The sequence below is a fragment of the Natator depressus genome, chromosome 3, assembly GCF_965152275.1.
Source record: "Natator depressus isolate rNatDep1 chromosome 3, rNatDep2.hap1, whole genome shotgun sequence".
Taxonomy (NCBI): domain Eukaryota; kingdom Metazoa; phylum Chordata; order Testudines; family Cheloniidae; genus Natator; species Natator depressus.
The window spans coordinates 166,389,586-166,410,821 of record NC_134236.1 but is presented as its reverse complement, the minus strand read 5'-3'; the positions used below and the strand labels follow the sequence as shown (position 1 = coordinate 166,410,821).

The 21,236-nt window shown below is 45.6% G+C and overlaps 1 protein-coding gene across 1 annotated transcript in view; it reads right to left on the bottom strand.

Annotated features, from left to right (window-relative positions):
- Nucleotides 1-21,236, bottom strand: part of PTPN14 (protein tyrosine phosphatase non-receptor type 14) — a 170,278-nt gene that overhangs the window by 11,866 nt on the left and 137,176 nt on the right. Inside the window, exons 12-15 of the mRNA XM_074949266.1 lie at nt 19,711-19,789; nt 16,207-17,693; nt 12,697-12,840; nt 6,647-6,865 (exon numbers count right to left, since the gene is read on the bottom strand). Of these exons, the coding sequence (XP_074805367.1) occupies nt 6,647-6,865; nt 12,697-12,840; nt 16,207-17,693; nt 19,711-19,789 (1,929 nt within the window). The remainder of the gene's footprint in view (nt 1-6,646; nt 6,866-12,696; nt 12,841-16,206; nt 17,694-19,710; nt 19,790-21,236) is intronic.

Here is a 21,236-nt window from a genome sequence, read left to right as displayed (position 1 = left end):
TGCACACTGCGTGGATATCTTCAGAGAACTACCCACGATGACTCCAAGATCTTTCTCCTGATTTGTTGTAGCTAAATTAGCCCCCATCATATTGTATATATAGTTGGTTATTTTTTCCAATGTGCATTACATTAGCTATCTTCCAGTCATTGGGTACAGTAGCTGATTTAAAGGACAGGTTACAAACCAGTTAATAGTTCCGCAATTTCACATTTGAGTTCTTTCAGAACTCGTGGGTAAAAGCCATCTGGTCCCGGTGACTTGTTACTGTTAAGTTTCTCAATTAATTCCAAAACCTCCTCTAGTGACACTTCAATCTGTGACACTTCCTCAGATTTGTCACCTACAAAAGATGGCTCAGGTTTGGGAATCTCCCTAACATCGTCAGCCGTGAAGACTGAAGCAAAGAATTCGTTTACTTTCTCTGCAATGACTTTATCATCTTTAAGTGCTCCTTTTGTATCTCAATTGTCCTGGGGCCCCACTGGTTGGTTAGCAGGCTTCCTGCTTCTCATGTACTTAAAAAACATTTTGTTATTACCATCGTGCCAGGCCTGCTGGGTCAGCATGTAATGGGACGTGAAAGTGTGGACAGACGACTGGTCGCCGTCCTACAGATGTCCTAGATAGGTGATCTGTGATGTTGATGTGTAGGGAATGATCGTGACTCGACCAACGACCTTGAGTGCTGAGGTTGACCAGGTGGGCTCCCCACCCCAGGTCCGAGGCATCGGAGATGGGGGTCACCAATAGGGACAGAGCCACGAAGGGAACTTCCCCCAACACCAATGCAGAATTCTGCCACCAGGTGAGTGACAACAGTACTTGGTCCGGGACCCTGACCACACAGTCCATGCTGTGTCTGTTTGGGACGTAGACCGATGCCAGCCCCGCCTGCAGGGGCCTGAGACGGAGCCACTTCTGCCAGATGACACAAGTGCAGGCTGCCCTGTGGCCCAACAATTGCAGGCACCTGTGAGCGGTGGTGAGAGGGTGGGCTTGCATGCACAAGATGAGGTCAGCCATGGCTTGGAACCAATGAGGGGAAAGGTTCAGGCTTTGGGGAGGAAGGTTCAGGCCTGAGTAGAGTTGAGGACTGCTCCAATGAACTCCATACGTTGCACTGGATTTAAGGTAGACTTTTCCTCGTTTATTAACAGCCCCAGGTCACAACAGGTGGAGAAAACCAGATCAAGATGCTGCTGCAACTGATCCCAGAACCAGCCCTTTATTAGCCAGTCATCGAGGTACAGGTAAATTTGATCACCCCGGCACCTCAGGTAAGCTGCCACTGGTGCTATGCACTTTGTGAACACTCTTGAGGCCGACGAGAGACCGAAGGGCAGCGCCGTGCATTGGAAATGGCTCTGGACCAGCACAAAATGGAGAAAGCACCTGGTGCCCTGGAAAAATGGAAATACGTGTCCTTCAAGTTCCAGGCAGTGTACCAGTCTCCCAGATCCAGGGAGTGAATAACTGAGGGCAGAGAGACCATGAAAAACTTTAACTTCTTGAGAGACTCGTTGAGCCGGCGCAGGTTCAGAATGATGTTCAGGAGAGGGCGAGGATCAGTGCTTGCCCAAAGAGTGGTACCGGGGAGCCGGAGACCGGTGCCCCTACAGGAAACAATCCTGCACCGGGGAGTGGGTGGGGGGAAATAGATGCCTGGGAGACTGCACCATGGTGATCTCTGGTGGGAGGCCCAACGGTACCATGGAGATCGGCGTTGTGACTCAGGTGTCCCGTGCCGTGGAGACATTGGCGTCAGAAACCTGTGTCTTCTAACCAGGGACTGAGGCTGTGGTGCCGGGATCTGAGGTGGTGATGGGGGATCAACGCCTGTGGTCCAGGGACCGGGGATGCTCTGCTGCTTTAGAGGGCGGTCCCATAACCAGCTTGCCCGTAAATGCCAGGGCCTTAGCCGGGTCCATCACCTGGCTTGGTGTCTGTGGTGCCGGCCGGCTTACTTGCTCTTTGGCTGGCAGGCCCGCTTTGGGCACAGATGATCCTGCTACGGATCAGAACCCTCTGCCGCTCCCAGGAGTCGGAGGTGGGTCCCTGGCTGGGCTAGGGGCTCCGACTGCAGCAGCAATTCCAGGGCGGGCACATGGCCTGACACTAGTCCTTTGCCCAAGGCCCCCATTTTCTGCGGTGCCAGCAGGCCCGTCGACTTTGACTGTTTCTTAGGCACTAGGGAAAGGGAACAGTGCAGGGTGGTTTGGTGGATTCTGCTGCTGGCGGTGCACTGCGCACCGATGCCAAATTGCCAGACATGGAGTCCGATCGAGAGGGCTCTGAGGTAGGACGAAAAGCAGCCTCCACAAGGAGGGCCCTCAAGTGAATATCCCACTTCTTTTGAGTTTGAGGGTGAAAGTTTTTGCAGATCCTGCACTTATCCTTTCTGTGGGACTCCTCCAAACACTTTAAACAGCTATCATGAGAGTTGCTAAAGGGCATCAGCTGGCTGCATGCTGAGCAGGACTTAAAGCCTGGGGAAGGGGCATGCCCCGCTCTGAGGCAAAGTCCCAGCCGGGACTCTAACTCCTAAACTACTAGTCTAACACTTAACTTAATGGTCTAAGTACCTATCAACTAAAAACAAAGAAGACAGAACAACGGACTCTAAGAACCGCTAATGTTCTTGTAATGCAAGACAAGACCAACCATCACAGTGGTAAGGAGGAACTGAGAGAACGTAGGGTTGGCGGCGCCTAATATACCAAGGGGCGCTCAAGGGGGCGCTATAAGCGACCCTACAGATACTGCTAAGGCAAAAACCTCCAATGACTGTGCACACACCTAGAATAGAATAGACATGAGCAAGCCTTCAAAGGAGAATACTTCTTCCTGTTTTTGCAGAAAATTAAGACAATGCAGTGCATCAAATGGAAAAAGGAAAATCTTTGTTTAAGGGCCTGATTCAAATCCCATTGAAATCACTAAGGATATGTCTACACTGCTGCTGGGAGTGAGCCTCAGATGAGTCTGAATGCCCGAGCTGCAGCCCGAAAGCAATGTCCACACTTTTATTTTTAGCGTGCCAGCTGGAGCCTCTCTAGTTCAAAACTGTCTACCTGGGACAGGAGGCTCACTCCCAGCTGCAGTGTAGACATACCCTAGAAAGACTCCTGTTGAGTCCTATGGGCTTTGCATGAGGCCGTCAATGATTGCTCTGAAAGAAAGTCTGAGCACTAGGCAGATTCTATATACATTTTAAAAGACACTGCATGGCTGCAGATAACACACAGTTTTGTAAGCACCATTTGAACATTTTGCATCAGGAAAGCAAGAGGCTGATTAGTCCTCTGATGTCACTAGATTTGATCATGCTTAATTCTTTTATAATGGACAAAAATTATTTCTAGTAAGTAGTCCTGTTCTGTGGATCACTTTCAAAGTTGCAGTTGAGCCTGTTCCCAAATCATCCAGTTATGCCCACACATTGCATATAATGCACTGATCTGATATGCCAGCAGAATTTGCTTTGAATTTCTCTTCCTCCACTAATTTATGGTGTTCAGTTCAGTGGTTGCAATCTATCATACAATAGATATGACACATTTAACAGTTTTTCAAAAGTAAATTATGAAAATCCTTTCCCAATACATATAATTGACCTAGCAGATCTTGAAAAAACACTTTTGGTGCGTTTGCACTGCAGCATATAAACAGGTAATTAAAAAGCATATTTGAAACAAGATATACATGCTCTATACTGTGCAATAACTAAAATGTACTGTTAGATCACCTTGAAAATTCCCATTTAAAACAGATTATTTGTAATCCTCCCATGAAGTAAACCTTCTAAAATACTTAGATAATTTAAAATTTACTCAACGGTATGTGTAAAAATCTGCCATTTTAACACTATCACCAACTAAACGTCACTTTTTTTTTTCATATCCAAACTATTTTTCAATTCTTCAGGTAAAAAAACCCCCAAGAACGTTTAAAGTCACTAAACCTAATTTTTTTTTTTTAAATACCTTTAGCAGCTTAAAAACAAAACCAGGTGAACCCATTATTTTGTCAAAGTTAAAATATATTTTCTCTCTCTCAGACTGGGACCTCTAATTCCAAGTTTCAGCCCAGAGCAACTTTTTATTGACAAAGTTATAAATTCCAGAGAAAAAGATTGATATTATAAGGGCTGACAACCATAGATATCAAGGTTCTGGCAGCCAATGCTATAAAGAACAATCAATAACTCTGACAAAACTAAGTGCGTACCATACTTGAGATGCAAGTCTTTGTATAAATTTTAGGAAAGAAATGTCAGTTTAGCTTGTATTGCTGAAACAACACTAAACTTAGATGTTTGGCTTTTGCACTTAGATGCCACAATGATTAGAGCTGTATTTAAATTATTGTTTTCAATATACCAGGAAAGGTTTTTTCAGCCTTAAATCTAGCTCCTTGTTTTGTTTCCTATTCAATCATATACACCACTCTCCTGTATGGATAGTAACTACAATCTGTGGGCCAAATCCAGATAATTAATGAACAGTGCTTAAAACCAGTTGAAATTTCAGATACTCGACATCTGGACCCGTATTTGTATATGTAGCTGTATTCAATATATGATTTTTTTTTATTTGATTGCATTTTTGTGTAATATGAACCTGATCCAAAGTCCACTAAAGTCAATGGGAATCTTTTTCCATTAATTTCAACGATCTTTGGATTATGCTTTAAGTGCAGCAAAATATAAGTTTTTTTTAAAAAAAAATCCATAACTTAAATTATGATTTGTGTCCCTGTATTCAGACTCTGCTTAACATCTTGACAGGATAGGCCAGTGTTAAGTAAGCAGAGAAGTGCTGACAACCCACAGGGACTGCAGACTTAGTGGTGGAGGGGGTCATGATCCTCCAGGCATGGATCTTATCAAAATGATATAGGAGCTGTCTGTCTTCTGGTCCAAATATCCAGCCTCCTGGTATCAGATAGGATAGAACCATAAATAGTCTGGAGGGAGAGTGATGCCTGGAATGTTTACTGCATTCTAATGCCCTGACTGCAGGTTATTAAAAATTGAGTATTGGGCTGCAAGCACACACTTTATGCTACGGAGGTAAATTTCACAGATGCAATTTCATCTTCTAAGCAAAAAGATCATCTGCTTGGCTTCTGTAACAGCCACTAGGAGTTCAAGGAGAAAATACTGGCAAGAGCCAGAGTGTCAGATAGTAAAACATTAGTGCATGTTCCTGCATGCTCTCTAGATCTCAAATGAGCGTGTGTCCAATAGTGACATACAAGATGAAAGGTGGACTCTTAAAATTGGCTGGGGAAAATTCTTTTTCTGGCTGATACCACCTTATGGGCACAATTTATATTGTTAGAATTTTTTTCTCCCACAAATTAGATGAAAAAAAATGTGATTCAATAATCTATCATTCTAGCAATGGCAGATGATGCCAAAAAACAGTATCTGCTACCCACCAGGACTCTGGTGGGAAAGTGATAACCCCCCAGGATCCTGGTTTAGAAAGATATTTTGAATCAACAGGATTTAATATTGTAAATCATGACTAAGATTAGCTCGTCTCTTCGGACTTAAAGGCCTTTCTTCCACGAAGGTGTAAATGCACAAAATGTTTTATTTATTATTATAATTTAATTTTTTTTTCATTTAGCTTTGGACAATGGGAATGCCACATGCCAGATGACAGCTACATGCCAGCCTGGCATGAACTGAGTACCACTACTTCTCTCAGAACAGAGTGATAATCACCAGGGGGCCTTGAAAAGCTGTTATTAGAAACTGAGAAGATAAAAATGAGTTTGCAGCCACCCTGAGACAGCTTACAGCTGAAAATGACTATATAGCAGGCTTACAAGCAGCATACAGTGTCAGACTGTACCTAAACCATTCATACAATGAATTTCTGAACAGTAACATAAGTTCATTTTACAAAACTTCCATTTGAAACAAGGCAATATGAATGCTCATATGACCAGTCTAAATGAAAGTCATTATCTTAGGGGTCTGATTTACTAGACCACTTGAGTACTGGACATGCTCAAAAGGCAAACATGCATTTAACAGCCCTACATTTTAAAAATCAAGCCCCATAAGATTTAAAACTAAGAGAGAAGCTCTGGGGCCAGAACTCCTACTGATTCAGTGCACTCCCCGCACGTTTCCATTTAAAGTTTCCCCTGGTGGAAGCACTGCTTATCCTCCTCCCTTGGGAGGAAATTCCCGCTGGCCCAGCTGCTCCTGCAGGGTCAGGGTGATGGAAATTGTATTGGTGAGAACTAATATGGGTAGAGCTAGCCCATTAGTTAAATTTGAGATATGCTAATGCCCTTTTCAGCTTAACGCAAGCATTTAGCCGCTAGTCTATGCAGCATTGCAACAGATAAGGAAATTTCTGTACAAAGATTTCTAGGTCCCAGAAGTGTAATAAATACATCAATTCATGATTGTTCACTAAGCCTTGAAATTAGGAATGTGATGTAGTGACATTGTCGTCCCAGATAAAACAACCTGCCCATTTTTTAGAGAAACGTAGGCAGATGTGAGTAAATAACTTTTTGCAAGTCCTCTAATGTTAGAAAACAATGGCCATCCCTGTAACAACATACCCACTCCCCTAACATTTCTTCATGTGCCATGTTATGCTTCAAAAGCCTTTACCTTTATGTGCGAGGCATTGATGTAGCCTGTATTATTTTCTTTGGTTGGCACCAGCTCTACTCTGTTCTCCTCATAAGGAACGACTTCCCTGATGCGGTTGCGCTCAGCATTTTCAGGCAATGCTGCGGTGGTGAAGATCCCATCTGCCTTTTTCTTTGGAATTTGCTCATATTCGGTGAATACCATCCCCTCTTCCAACTTCCTCTTCAAGATTTTGCACTGTGATTTAACAGAAGGAAAGGAATACTCTCATCAATTAATTTTTCGAGACAGAATGATTGCAAAAGTATCATAGGGCAGTATTTTATCTCAATACAGAACGAATCATCAAAAACTAGGATGTTCTCGTCTTTTTGCTTGGAGCTATACTGCTTACTATACACAGTTTTATGTGGTATGAGAATGCATAACTCTGTCTGATTCAATGTAGTTAAATCAGCAGAGAATTTTATGTTTCTAGTACATTCTCTTTTTATAGTTATAGATTCTGGTGCTAGATAAAGCAAAAACCTTCTAGTTAACAATCCTGATTCCATAAATGGACTTATCTCAAGTATATTTTTGAAAAAATTCTCTTTAAAAATAGTCACTCTTTTCTCGCAATTAATTTAGGTCCACATTTTCAAAACATGGTCTTAATCTGTACATTGCCATTTCTGTGCACATACAAAAAAAGACAGTTACCTTTTTCCGTAAGTGGTGTTCCTCGAGATGTGTTGCTCATGTCCATTCAACTTAGGTGACTCCCAGCAGTACCCCTGGAGGAGGGTAAGGAGTTCACGGACATGGAGATTACAACACAGCTCTGCTGAACCCAGCATCATTCCTGGCCTGCTGCGTGATGGCATAGTGGGCCATGAACGTGTGTGTACCGAGGACCACGTCATGGCTTTACAGATGTCCTGGATCGGAATGTGTGCCAGGAAGGCTTTTGTCGAGTGGGCTCTGATGATCGGCGGCGGAGGGACTCACGCTAAATTGTAGCAGGTCCGAATGCAAGAGGTGATCCAATTAGAAATCCTTTGCATGGACACCGGGAGGCCCTTCATCCTATCAGCTGTAGAGATGAAAAGCTGAGTCGACTTATAGAAAGGTTTTGTCTGATCTAGATAGAAAGCCAGGCCCTTCTGACGTCTAAAGCTTGAAGGCGCCTCTCTTCACTAGTCTCATGGGCCTTCGGGCAGAAGACCGGAAGAAAGATGTCCTGGCTCATATGGAAAGTGGACACCAGCTTGGTAAGGAAAGCTGGGTGGGGACGGAGCTGGACCTTGTCCTTACAGAAGATCACGTATGGCGGTTCCAAGGTCAGGGTTCACAGCTCGGAGACTTGCCTCACCAATATCACCACCACCAGGAAAGCTGCCTTCCAATGATAGGTGAGATAGGGAGCACAAGGCCAAAGGCTCAAAGGGCAGACCCGTGAGTCAAGACAGAACCAAGTAGAGATCACACTAAGGGGATGGGAACCGGACTTGAGGGAAAAGCCTCTCAAGGCCTCTAAGGAACCTGACCGTCATGTCATGAGAGAACACAGTCTGCCCCTGACTTGGCGGATGAAAGGCCGAAATGGCCACCAGGTGCACCCTGATAGAAGAGTTCGCCAGGCTCTGGTTCCTTAAATGAAGCAGCAAGATCGACTGCACCAAAGAATGCGAAGGGGAGATGCCCCGTTCGGCCGCCCAGCAGTAGAACCTTGTCCACTTTGCCAGGTAGTTCTGCCTAATCGAGGGCTTTCTACTCTCGAGGAGGACCTTCTGGACTCCGACCAAACAGGCCCGTTCATTCAGGTTCAGCCACGCAACATCCACGCTGTGAGGTTGTGGTGCAAGAGTCAGCTGTGATCCTGTGACAGCAGGATCCTGTGACAGCAGGTCCAGTCGGTTTGGCCGGGGCCACGGAGGGATCGCTGACAAACTTGACAGCATCCCAAACCAATGCTGGGGAGGCCATGCCGGGGCGATCATGATCATGCGCCTTGTTCCTCTTGATTTTCACTAGTACCTTGCTGATGAGCTGAATCAGAGGGAACACATACATCAGGCTTCCTGCCCATGGCAGGAAGAAGGCATTGGAAAGGGAGCCCTTGCCCAGACCTCATCTGGAGCAAAGCCTGTGGCACCTCCTGTTCTGCCTGGTGGCAAACAAATCCACTTGGGGAGTTCCCCACCTCTGGAAAATCATGCCGGCTACCTCCAGGTGGAGCAACAACTTGTGTTGAGAGGAGAAGTCCCTGCTTGGTTGATCTGCTAGTGTGTTCCTGGCCCCCAGAAGGTGACACGCTTCTAGACGGATTCCGTGGTCGATGAGGAAGTCCCAGAGACGGAGTGCCTCTTGGCAAAGGGCCGAGGATCAGGCTCTGCCTTGCCTGTTGATGTAGGACATCGAGGCTGTGCTGCCCATCAGGACTCTGACCACTCTGCCTGACAAGTGAGGTAGGAAGACCGCACATGCTCTGCACACCATCCTGAGCTCTTTGACGTTTATGTGTAGCATTGAGTCCTCTGGGGACCACATGTCTTGGGTCTGGAGGGTGCCGAGGTGCGCCACACAGTCAAGGTCCGAGGGATCCGAAACCAACTCAACTGAGTGAGGAATGCTGACGAAGGGAACTCCCTCCAGGACTTTCCCAGGGTCGGTCCACCATCGCAGCAAGGTAAGTACCGTCGCGGGGATGGTGACGACCTTCTCCAGGTGGTCCCTGGACTGGGAGTAGACAGTCACCAGCCATTGCTGCAAGAGTCGCATCTGGAGCCTGGCGTGGCACACCACACACATACACACTGCCATGTGACCTAGTATGTGTAGGCAAACCCTGGCCGTGGTCACGGGAAACGTGGAGACTTCCATGATGACGTCCGTCAGTGCCCTAAATCTCTCCAGTGGCAGGAACACTCTGGCAGAGGTTGAGTCGAGCATCATTCCAATGAACTCTATCCTCTGTACCGGAACTAACATGGATTTTTTTTGTCATTCACCAACAGGCCGAGGTGATGGCACATGGCAAGCAGCACCACGACATCCCCTTGGACCTGGAGTTGCCCTTGACGAGCCAGTTGTCGAAGTACAGGTAGATCTGGATTCCTGGACGTCTGAGGTAAGCTTCCACCACCGACATGCACTTGGTAAATAACCATGGTGCTGCCACTAGGCCAAACGGAAGAACCGCGAACTGATAGTGGTCGGGACCTCCCATGAACCAGAGGAAGTGTCTGTGTCCCTTGAAGATGGTGATGTGGAAGTACGCATCTTTCAGATTGAGGGTGGTGTACCAGTCTCCTGGATCCAGGGGAGGGGATGATGGAAGCTAGGGAGACTATGCGGAACTTCAGTTTCGCTAAGTAGCGGTTCAAGCCCTGCAGGTCTAGTATGGGCCGCAAACTGGCACTGGCTTTGTGGATTAAAAAAATATCAGGAATAGAACCCCTTGTTTCTGTACCCCACAGGAACTACCTCCACTGCACCCAGCTGTAGTAGACCCTCTGCCTCCTGTACAAGAAGATTCTCATGAGGGGGTCCCTGAAGAGGGACGGGGAGGGGGAGTGGGAAGGGGGGGTAGAAAGTAACCGAAGGATGTAACCCTGTGCCCGCCACCATATTAAGGACCCATCGGTCCAATGTTGTAGATGCCCACGCAGGGAGGAAGGAAGAAAGGCGGTTGGCAAACAGAGAGGAGGAAGGATCGGGGAACAATTTGGTAGGTCACCCATAGGTGGTCCAGCGGCTTGCTCGCCCACTTCCTCCTGTAACCTGCAGTGGGGTGGGAGAGGGCGGTAGCCAGTCTCTCTTAAGCTCCAGATACTAAGCGCGCAGCCTGAGAAGGCTAAGCAAACCCCCCATGGGTACCACTGTGCCGGCCACGGAGTCTGAGGCCATGGGCCTGGTTGCAGTGCTGCAGCTGTAGTCTGCACCGTAGGTGCTGGGGCCTGTCCTGCCGCTAGGGAACCTTGCTCCGAACCGAAGCCAAAGTCCGAGCGGTCGCTCCCCTGCGACAAACACAGGGCTGCTTGGTGGCTCTGTCCTGATCGGTACCGGTCGCCCCTCCTGGAGTTGGATCTGGCTGACCTCGACGAGCGTCTGGATTGGGGCCTTGTGCACTAGTGGCACTCGGCGGACCTGCGACAGCCCTGGGCCAGCGATCTATGCCTCATGCTTAACGAGCGGTACCAGGATGTGGAGCAGGATCGGGAACTAGAGCGGGCTTGGTGTCATGAAGATGTAGCCGCATGCAGTGATGCCACCCTGGGGGATCGGCGATGGTCCACGGAATGGTACCGTTGGTCCCCCTACCTGTCCCTGGAGCAGTACCGGTGCCGTGGAGATTCTGGGCACTGATTCCGAAACTCCTGCCAGGGGACATGTGCCTCCAGAGGTCTGCGCCCGGTCACCGGTGAGCTGCGCCTCGAGCCTCTCTGCCCTTGTCCGAAGTCCAGAGAGGGGATGGGGCTGCAAGGCTTCTACCTATCATGGTCAGAAGCGTGTCGGGTGTGTGAGGGCAACCACTGGCGGGACGTCCCCCGCAATGGGGAATGCTACAGGAAAGGTGGAGACTGTGGTGGTGGTCCCAATGCGGGTTTACCCCGGGACCCCGCAGGGGCTGGAGTGGCCGGCACTGGGAGGGACATAATGTCTTGCGTTGCTCGGAGGGCCTCCGGCGTGGACAGCACCTGGAGCTGACGAGGACCTCCACCACTATCCAGGGTAGCCGGCAGGGAGCGGGTTGGGCTACACCGCTTGACCTGAGCTGGGGCCCGGGATCCCGAAGTGGGTGAAGAGGCACCCAAGACAGGGCCTTGGTCCACCCCAAACTTGTCCTTTCCCTTGCGGGAAGCTGGAACCCTTCCTTGCCCCATCGTCTTGGGCTTCTTGGCTGGAGCCATGGAAGGAAACTGGTGCCGGCTCATAGATGGTACTGGCAGGGCGCTGCACACTGAGGTCATGGTACTTGGCGCTGAATCAGAGCACTGCTCCAGCATCAGGGTAAGGGCAGACTCCATCCGGAGCACCTTCAAATGAATGTCACATTCCTTCTTCGTCCTGGGCTTGAAGGACTTGCAGATTTTGCACTTATCACTAATGTGACCTTCAACCAAGAACTGTAAACAACTATTATGTGGATCACTAATGGGCATGGGCCTTTTATCTAACTTAACAAATAGGTTGAATAAACTAGAGGGAATCTATATACAGTAATATTTGCAAGAGGCAAATGAGTTCGAACTAACGAAAAGCAACAGCTCTAGCTGAAGCAGTATCAGTTCCATGCATCATCGCTGGGGGCAAGAAGGAACTGAGGGTGGAGGGGGCCAGCAGTGCCCTATATGCCGCAGCATATGCACGCCACTCCAGGGGGCTCCAGAGCTGGTCCCTTTCGGATACTGCTGAGGGAAACACTTCCGGCACTGGTGCATGTGGCGAGCACACACACCTAAGTTGAATGGACATGAGCAATCACTCAAAGAAGAACCTCTGATGTGTATCTGGGAGAAATGGGCTTACCATATGTAATTGCTGTCATTTACTTGTACAAACTGTATAGGGTGCAAAATTCCATGCACAAAAATCAGTTAATGGCACAGATATTTTTATTTGTTTTTAATTGCATGCATATGCATACACAGAAATGCAAAGAGAAATCATTAAGAATGAATCTTTTTTGTCTCTTGGACTGCAACTAGCGCTCTTCTCAGCAACCTACATGCATCATTCAGCACATTATGTTACAACAAACAGTGACTGGTGTATCAACCTCCCTGGCCAAGAGGGGATGTGCAATATTTTAGATTTAGGGCTTGATCCTGTGCGACACTGAACACTCCTTGAGGTGCAAACCACCTTCAACTTCCACTGACTTCAGAGGGCATTCAGAACCTCTTACAATTGTTCATCACCCAAGATTTTGGCCTCACCGAAGCAGTGACAATACCAAAGACCTCCATCACTGATGGTGCTCTCAGCGTGGCCACCAGTAACAGTTTCCAGTTTTTAAAACTTCAAATGCATACAATTGCTAGAAACAATGGAATAAATAGCACTTTGTGAACCTCTCTTACCCTCTCATCCATTGGCACCTTGGCTACTTCATCCTGGCTATCCTCAGGCACTGGAACTCTAGCAACGGAGAGTCCATTTAACGCTGCCAACATCAAGGGCCTCTTCTGGGCCTCCAGGCCTGCCATCTTCTGTTTCTCTAGATTCTTTTGGCAAGAAAAGGCATGTTTTTCATCTCTGTGTTATCTATAATGCCAGTAAAACACTGGAATGTTTTTTTAATCTCCAAAATCTGCAACTCTCTAGCCAAGGAATGCAGATGATCACCATTAGCAGAGTAAATTCAAATAAAACCTCCAATTCTTCCTATTATTCCCCAGGGGCCTACTCCTACATGAGCACAGAATTTTAATTTCAAAGGAACAATCCAAAGGTAAAATATAGCTTACTTGCTACCAAAAGAATTGCAAATACAAATCTTGGGCATCTTTTCTGTAATGGTAAATTGCTAGCAGGACTTAAAGAATCATCCCACCATGTCATGATGGCAATACTTATGCAAACATATCCTATACTGGTTTTAAACGGTGTTCAATTCCATTTACTGCAGCAGAAAACCATGAAAAATATACACTGCTTGCCCCACTGCAAGTTTTATCTTTGCTGAGGTGTTTGTTTAATGCTTAGAATGGGAAATACTTTGGTAAATTTAAACTACTGTGTTTGGTAAATGTCCAGCTGTTAATGGTGCCCACTGTATGCTGGATGCTAAGAATGATCTCATGGTGTTTAAAAACATATTTTAATATGATGTGATGCACAGAACTTGCTTTACATCATATTTGTGTAGTACATTACACTGCTGTATGGAGAGTTTGAGTTCTAATTTCGTTCTGTGGCTAGTGGGAAATGATACATCTAAGAGGTGGAGGGCCACAACTCCAGGAAGGTGAAGAGGGGGAAATATTTCATTTCATTCTCTTGGTGACTCTTCCCGCCTGATTTTGGGGGAAAGCAATGCACAAAGGCTGTCTGGATCACAGCTGCTTTTGAAAACTGCTATTACAGCATGGTCCAAGCTCTCCTGCTGGAAAAGCACTCCCCACGAGCATATAGTAAATGGATTGTTTCTGGAACGGGCCAGTCTGCAAACTTTTCATTGCCATTAGGTACCTTGCCATAACTGCATAAAGATACTCATCCTACTGGTGAAACTAGCAAAAATTAAAACCATGTTTTTACCAGATTTACAGACAGTTCAAGATCTGGTAATTTTGCCCAATTTCCGTTTGGTTTTCTGCTATGGCTTCATAAAAATCTGCTGTCTTGGACAAAACAGAATGTCCCAAAGTGAAAATGGTGAATTGTGTGCTTACGGGATCAGCCATGGCACCAAATTCACAAATGGTTAGCTGATAGTTTTCAGTGCCCATGGTGAAAGAGGTAGAAATGTCATGTGATTCCTGAACTAGACTGGAAACCATTTTAAAAGCAATTTGAGCATAAAAAAAGAGAATAACCTCTGTTTGCAAAAAGCAAGCATGCACATGGTGTTGATGGGGTGAACAAAGTTGATCTAATACTGAATGAATATCCAGAACGGAGGTTCTCAGATTATTTTGCCACTCCTGGCCCCAATACCCCAAGCTTTTCTCTATCTTTCCCCACATCCTAGAATCCTCTGTGCCCAGTCTCACAATCCTTTGTGCTTCTTTGGTCCCTTCAAAAGTCTAAAATGCTGTAATACACACACACAGATTTGTTTTGAATTCCTTAGGCTGTCTACAGCTAAGGAAGACAATTACACTCAATGCATAACCCTTTGATCACTTCATATCTGAAAGAGATCAAAAAATATAATTCAGATAGTTTTACTGAATATATTCTGGGGTGCTACACAGTTAAAAAGCCTTACTACTGCAGTATTTACATGTGAGAGGTTATATTTTGCAAACAGAAAGTTTATAACTTTTTTTTTTGTTAAATAAAAGCTTAGATACTGTAGGGAATAACGTAACCTCTAGGATACAGCTTTGTGGTCCATCTTGAGACCTTGACCCCAAGAATCAGAACCAATGATCTAGGAAGTGACAGTTTTCAGGATTTGAGAGATCCATTTTTGCATTTGTTCTAGCAGAACTCAAAGGAAATAGAGGGCCTGTCAACTTTCAGACTAACAAATAATTTTGTTCTCACTACTTCTAAATCATTACTTCAAATGCAAGAATCAGCGATAACAAAATGGGAGCTTTCTAAACAAGCTTGAAAAATCCCCTGGGGTATAGTGAAGTGTTTCATTCTAAATGTAGATATTAAGTAACCTCATTTTATTTGCTAATAGCCCCGCCGTGAAGAATATTAACAGCAAGGCTAGTATTATTTCCTAAACACCCCCAGATCACTTGGACATCACATTAATGTAAATGGATTCAAAATTTCTTCTGCTCTTGGACCCATCCTGAAAAAGAAATATGCACTTTCTTAACTTGATTTCAATAGGACTATTCACAGTTTCTAAAGTTAAGCCCATGATTAAGTCTTTATATTTTGATACCTTCCCTGCTGTCTATCATCGAGGTCTATGGAAGACCAGACTTTATATCTGTCCATTATATTATATTATATTTTAGGGAACATATGTACTATATTCCTACAACAAGCAGAAGAGATGGACACTCAATAATAAGTCTCTTCAAAAAGGCATGTCAGTAATGCAGGATGTCTAAATTAAGTTGTTAAAAAAATAGTATTTCACAGTTAGTCACTCTTATCAGTTTAATCTCTTTAAACACTGTGCTCGCCAGGTATGCGCATAATTCATTAACTGAGTGTTGTGGGCTGGTACTTTCATCTGAAAACTGCTGTAGTGTGCAGCTGTGCAGGAAAAAGCAGTTGCGTAAGCATCTTATGTTTGTTCTAGGAAACTGAATGAGAATTTAAGGATTCCCATTCCACACGCTTCAGAGAAAGAAAAAACAGCATCTCTACTTCCTCAAGTTAGCAGTATTGCTCCTTTTGTTGTGCTTCAAGTCACTAGTTTAGAAAATCAGCAATCCAAATTCTAGTGCCACCAAAGTTTTGTCCTCATAAAACTCAGTCACGTAGGTTAAGTAAAATTGTAGGCTAAGCATATGCTACATCACTGTCAAAGCAGCAATCCTAAGTGATAAGCCATCTAAATGTCATGGGTTGGACGCTCCGCACTAACACTGCATATTATGCAGTGCTTTGCTTTATTTCCCTGCAAAGTAGGGAGAATATGCTACTGAACCAGAATTCTCCACTCGTACTGGTGATGGCATTGCAAACCTATTCAAATTACAGCGCTCTAAATGACTGCACAAGCAGCCAGGCAATGGAGAATCAGACCCTGCATTTTTTACTCACTTTTACCTTCCAGCTAATCCTATGACTGTCAAAAACTCTTTTTTCTGCATAAGGCTGTTTTACATTCCTCATTGTTTAGGATATAACCGTTTTCAGTTACGCATTTTGGGAGATTAAAAAAAACAACAAAAAACAGGTTGGTTCTTTGGTTCAAAGAAGCCTCTGCATTAGAGAAAGATACTTACCCTCATCATCATCTCTCTTTCTATAATGCTGTCCTCGATAGAAAACATTTCGGACACAGGCCTTTCCTTCACTGGTTCTTTCTTGACCCTCTCCTTTACACTCGTGAGGTCAGGCTCTGAGATAGATGGTCCAAGTGAGGACCCATTCATTGTCATTTGATCAGTTCGAGACACGCTAATGGCCTTGGTAGGCCCTGGCCTCATGGCCTTGGCCCTGGCTACAGCCACTGAAATGTTTACTTGGTCCTGCCTCAGGGCTCCATTGCTAACACTTTTCCGTGGCCCGGGATACTCAGGAGGAGGTTTATTTGGTATTCTAGCCAAAGCAGCTTGCAACTGAGCACTATATTCCACATTTTCGTGAAGCGGTGCTATCTGTGACACTGATTCTGCAGCTTCTTCTTCCTCTTCGCTTTCACTGCTGTGTATCAGCATCGTGGCACTCGAGAACGTCTTCTTGTGATGGTAGCAAGGGAGCTGCTGAACTGCATGTTCCACCTGCAATGCCTCTTCTGGCTGCACCTGCTCTCGCAAAGTGTTTCTACGCGGCAGAGGGGCATTTAAAGTCTTTAAAGCCATAGCTTCTATACCACGTACCATATTGCTGATGACCTCCAAACTATGGCGCTTGTTCAAAGCTGCATGATGTTTGACTGCCATGAGGGGCTCACTAACCTCCTGGAGTGACTGATGAACCACTGGCAAGCTGTCCTCTTGGAATGTCTTCACTGAGAGCTGGACCTTCCGAGTAACCAAATCAGGGCTACTGCCACTGACATATTTATGACGGTGGCTCGCTAGGTCAGGTGTGCTGGTGGCAGGACGCGGACGTGGATATGGAGGTGGTGGCCTGAAAAGGTAGTTTTTTAACATATGGGCAGTACTATAGTTTTGACTGCTCTGCAGCTGCATGTTAGCCAGTTCTGGCGTGCTAACTGTGTGGGATATGGCACTGGCTGCTGCCTTATTCTGCACAGCATTATTAGGGTTCATTTGGTCAGACGGGGCAACAGGTTTGTTATAACCACCATGCGGCCCATAAGGAACGGTATAGGGATGTCTCTCTCGAATCTCAGGTTGGCTGTAAACCAGGTCTTCTGGTTGGTTGTAAGCATGTGTGTTTCCAATATTGAGGTTCCTTAAAGATTGACTTTGGCTATCCATGTGAATAACCCCTCTCTTCATTTGCCTCATGACAGTTTCGTAGTCTGGCGTCGGCCTGTAGGACGGCACTATGATTGCACTGTGTCTATGGCTGGGGATGTAGTCTGCTCTCATGATATCACTTCCTGGGATGCTGAGATTGGAGGACATTGGAGACGCCTGAACAAAGTTCTGTGAACGGTTGAGGGAGTTCATGCTGTGGGCACTGCACATACTGCCATTTGGCCCATTACCATTTAAGTAGCTGAAGTCCATGGGACACCGGTCCAAGCTGGTCTGAGACCTACAATAGAATGTTTCTTCATTTCCATGGAAAATGCTGTCTGTGTATGGTAGAGATAAAGAAAAGGACACTTTAACAAACAAGGGCACATTCAATGTCACGATCCTCAAAACCTTTCCTAAATAAAACCACCAAAACTTCAAATGCATTCTGGACCAGTGATTAACAGGCAGCCTTGTGTACATCCGTGCAGGACGTGTGGTCTCAGGACTGGCCTTTCAGATTGTTTTGCCACTCCTGTACCCAATACCCCAAGCTTTTCTCTACCTTGCCTCACATTCCAGAATCCATTGTGCTCTTTCCACCCCCCCCAAAAGTCGAAAATGCTGTAATACACCCGCACGCTGTAGTTTGTTACTTGTGTCAGAAATGGGATCAAAACAATACTCCAGATCCAAACGCTCCTGCAATTTGGGAACATTTGGAGGTTGAACACTGTCTGTATAATTGGCTGCACCTACATCCTAGATCCAAATCACGCCCATGCTTTGAAACAGTTCAGATCCAGACCTTCTGGCAGGTTCTTAAGGCCGAGGAAGTGGTTGTGGAACTCTCTCTTCCCCCTCCATCCATCTGCCCCTCAGCCGGTTCACAGCTGTTATCTGAAGATACATCCCACCATTGGCAGCACTAGGCCCCAGAGCTACTGTACCACTGAACATTCTCTGAGGTCTCCTCTTGATATACTGCCCTCCCTGCCCCAAGCAAGCAGAGATTGTGAAGGGGGGGCGGGGTGTCCCTCCAGGGCTGTAGCAGGTTCCTCAACATTAAACCAATTTCTTGTCTCCAGGACTCCAAGCAAGCCAAAGCAAGCTGATCATGCCCCCAAGGAAGCAAAACAGCCTACTGGTCAGGTAACTGAAGCACAGAAATTAAATGATTTGGCCAAGGTCACAAAGGGAGTTTTCGGCACTGGCAGGAATATAAAAAAAATCAGATCTCGAGTCACAGCTGAGTGTCTTAATCATAGGACTATCCTTCCTCCTAAATCTCACAGGACTCAAAAGGATGGCCACCTCCAATGATTCTGGTGTAAGCAATTGCCCAACATCATATGAGAAGTCTTTGGTAAAGTCCACTCCTGCTGCGTCTCAGTCCATTCCTTTCTATAGCCCCTGCCTCATGCACGAGACACAATCACTACACTAAGATTCCATCATGTGACATGATTGGCTAGGGCACTTCAGCTGTGTCTCTCACAGTATGCAGACATAGCTTTGAGAAAATCATTTAAAAAGAGAGGGTGGTTAAGTGAACGACATGTGACTCTGCCACATTAGAGGCCAGGGCTCTGTTTCCAGTTCTAGTGGAAGTGACTTGGTGCAACATTTCCATCATCTCATCTGCCAAAAGGGGTGATGGGAAATGATAGTTGTGTCTCCCTAGTGTAGAGGTATGTCAATAACAATGCATGGAAATACAAACAGATGTCAGCAGAACTTATGGTCTCCTCATGCCCAGGCCAGTGCACTAGGCTACAGGATATTTTGTGAGAATCTCTCTCTACTCCTTAGATTCCAGCCATCATACTTTCCTCAGACAACCGTTCTGAGGCTAACCCTGCACAGAGCCAAAAATACAACTTTTTATTCACACACTTCTGAAGCTTGACCCTGGTGACAGGCACTAGAACAGAGCAAAGGCCATCAAGTAATATACAGGCTATGTGGATCTACTCCCCCCTCAGCTCCCCAGTTTCACTTGATCTGCAGAAAAAAGCAGTATAAGAAAGTTGCAATTTTAAAATCAGGCCATTTGGGGAGACCTGTAACTTGGCAACCCCTTGACTAACTGACCCCAAACATACCCTATAAACTCTACCCACAGCACTTAACTGGTATGCCAAATTCCAAGCCCATCTAACGGTGCAGGTGTATTTTAGATAAATTTGAAAATTGGGCTTTAAACAGAACCCTGCTGCAACCTTAACTATGAAGTTATTGTGGAGCAGTGATACTAACTCCCATTTGGCGAGGATGGCATTCTGGAAATCAAGATCTGATGAACAAGAGCCCCTTTGCTGGCACATTAAGCTGCAGATCTCTGAAAGGAAATACCTTGTGAGTTGTTTGTTTCAGTGTAGTGTTCTCCACACTGGACATGCATAGGCGGCAGTATAAATGGGTGCTGTCTTGGCTGAAATAAAAAAAAAAAAAACATGAATAACCTCGGCAAACTGGAGCTTTGCCACAGTTTTTGAATATGAAGTGCAGAAGAAATTACTCTAGATTCTTTCCGCAATACAGAACATTTCCTTACAGAGTTCTGCAGAAGTGTACAGAGCTTTACAAACAAAAGACACAGGATAATGAGTTCAAAAGTGCCTGTGTGACTTAGGCTTCTACATCCCATTTCCAAAAGTGACTTAGCTACTTAGGAGCCTGGTTCTTATTGAAAATCACTGGGGCTTAAGCTCTCTAACACATAAGTCACTTTTGAAATGGGACTAAGGCTCCTTGCTCACTTTACTTTTCAACATTTTCACCCAGAGTCCTTGCCCCTCAATAGCTTACAAACGAGGCTTTGACAAAAACAAGAGGAGACAAAAACACAAGGAGTAGTAGGTAGGAGATGAGGGCAAAGGCAATAGCAACATGAGGTGGCTCAGCAGAGTCACGCAGTGTCTTGAATGCAGAATTTCAGTGAGCAAACCCCCAACTGATAAATATTGCAGCTAGCACTGTGATATGGTAGGAATCAGTGGCAAGGATGCTTTAGTATTAAATCAATGGATTATTTAAAGGTAATATAGGTAATAATAAATAAATAATAAAGGTAATAATATAAAGCATGGATGATGTCATAATCAGCAGTTTTGTCCATGCATAAAGTGAAATATTTGGAGGATGGCACTGCAGCCACCTCGGCTGTGGGTGTGATTAAGTTGAGAAGTTTATGGAAGCACACACAGGTGTGTTCAGAGAGAGACAAACTGTTCCGAGTTCTGAGCAAATGTACCTGCAGAACCACCTCAGAGGCACCTCTCACACAGGCTGGTTCTAGGAGAGCAAAATACTGACTGAGCCCATAGCTGCAAGGAGAGAAGAGGCACAAGTTCACCTTTGTGCAGAGTCAAAGGGCCACAATGACAGCCAGCCACTGAACGGGCAAAAAAGGAGATAGGCTCGGCTTACACCTATATTTTCTATGGGATCAGGGGAATAAAAAAAGTGAAAGCGACTGTGATGAGGCATCTAAATCCTTGCACGCAATATGACAGGGAAAGGGTTAAGTCAGAACCAGAGGAAAACAGGAAATGCTCCTGCTGGACCCAGTTACAGGTGAGGGTGTTCCGAAGAGCATGGCTCTAGTCAGCAGAGAATGGTTCTATTGGCAGCCTGAGAGGCAGAACTTAGTCTGGCAAGCACTGAAGGAGCCTACGTAGGTCTGAGCCAGAAAAAAAGCCTTCACACTAAAGAGAATGGGTCTCCTGCTAGGAATGTATCATATATATTAGAAAATACAGGAAACAAGCTGAATCCCACATTATTGTGGGACTGGTCTGAAGGACTCTTCTGTTATTGGAAAAGCAGGACTTTTTTGAGAGACCAGACAAAACAGTCTACCCTGAAGTAGTTGGGGA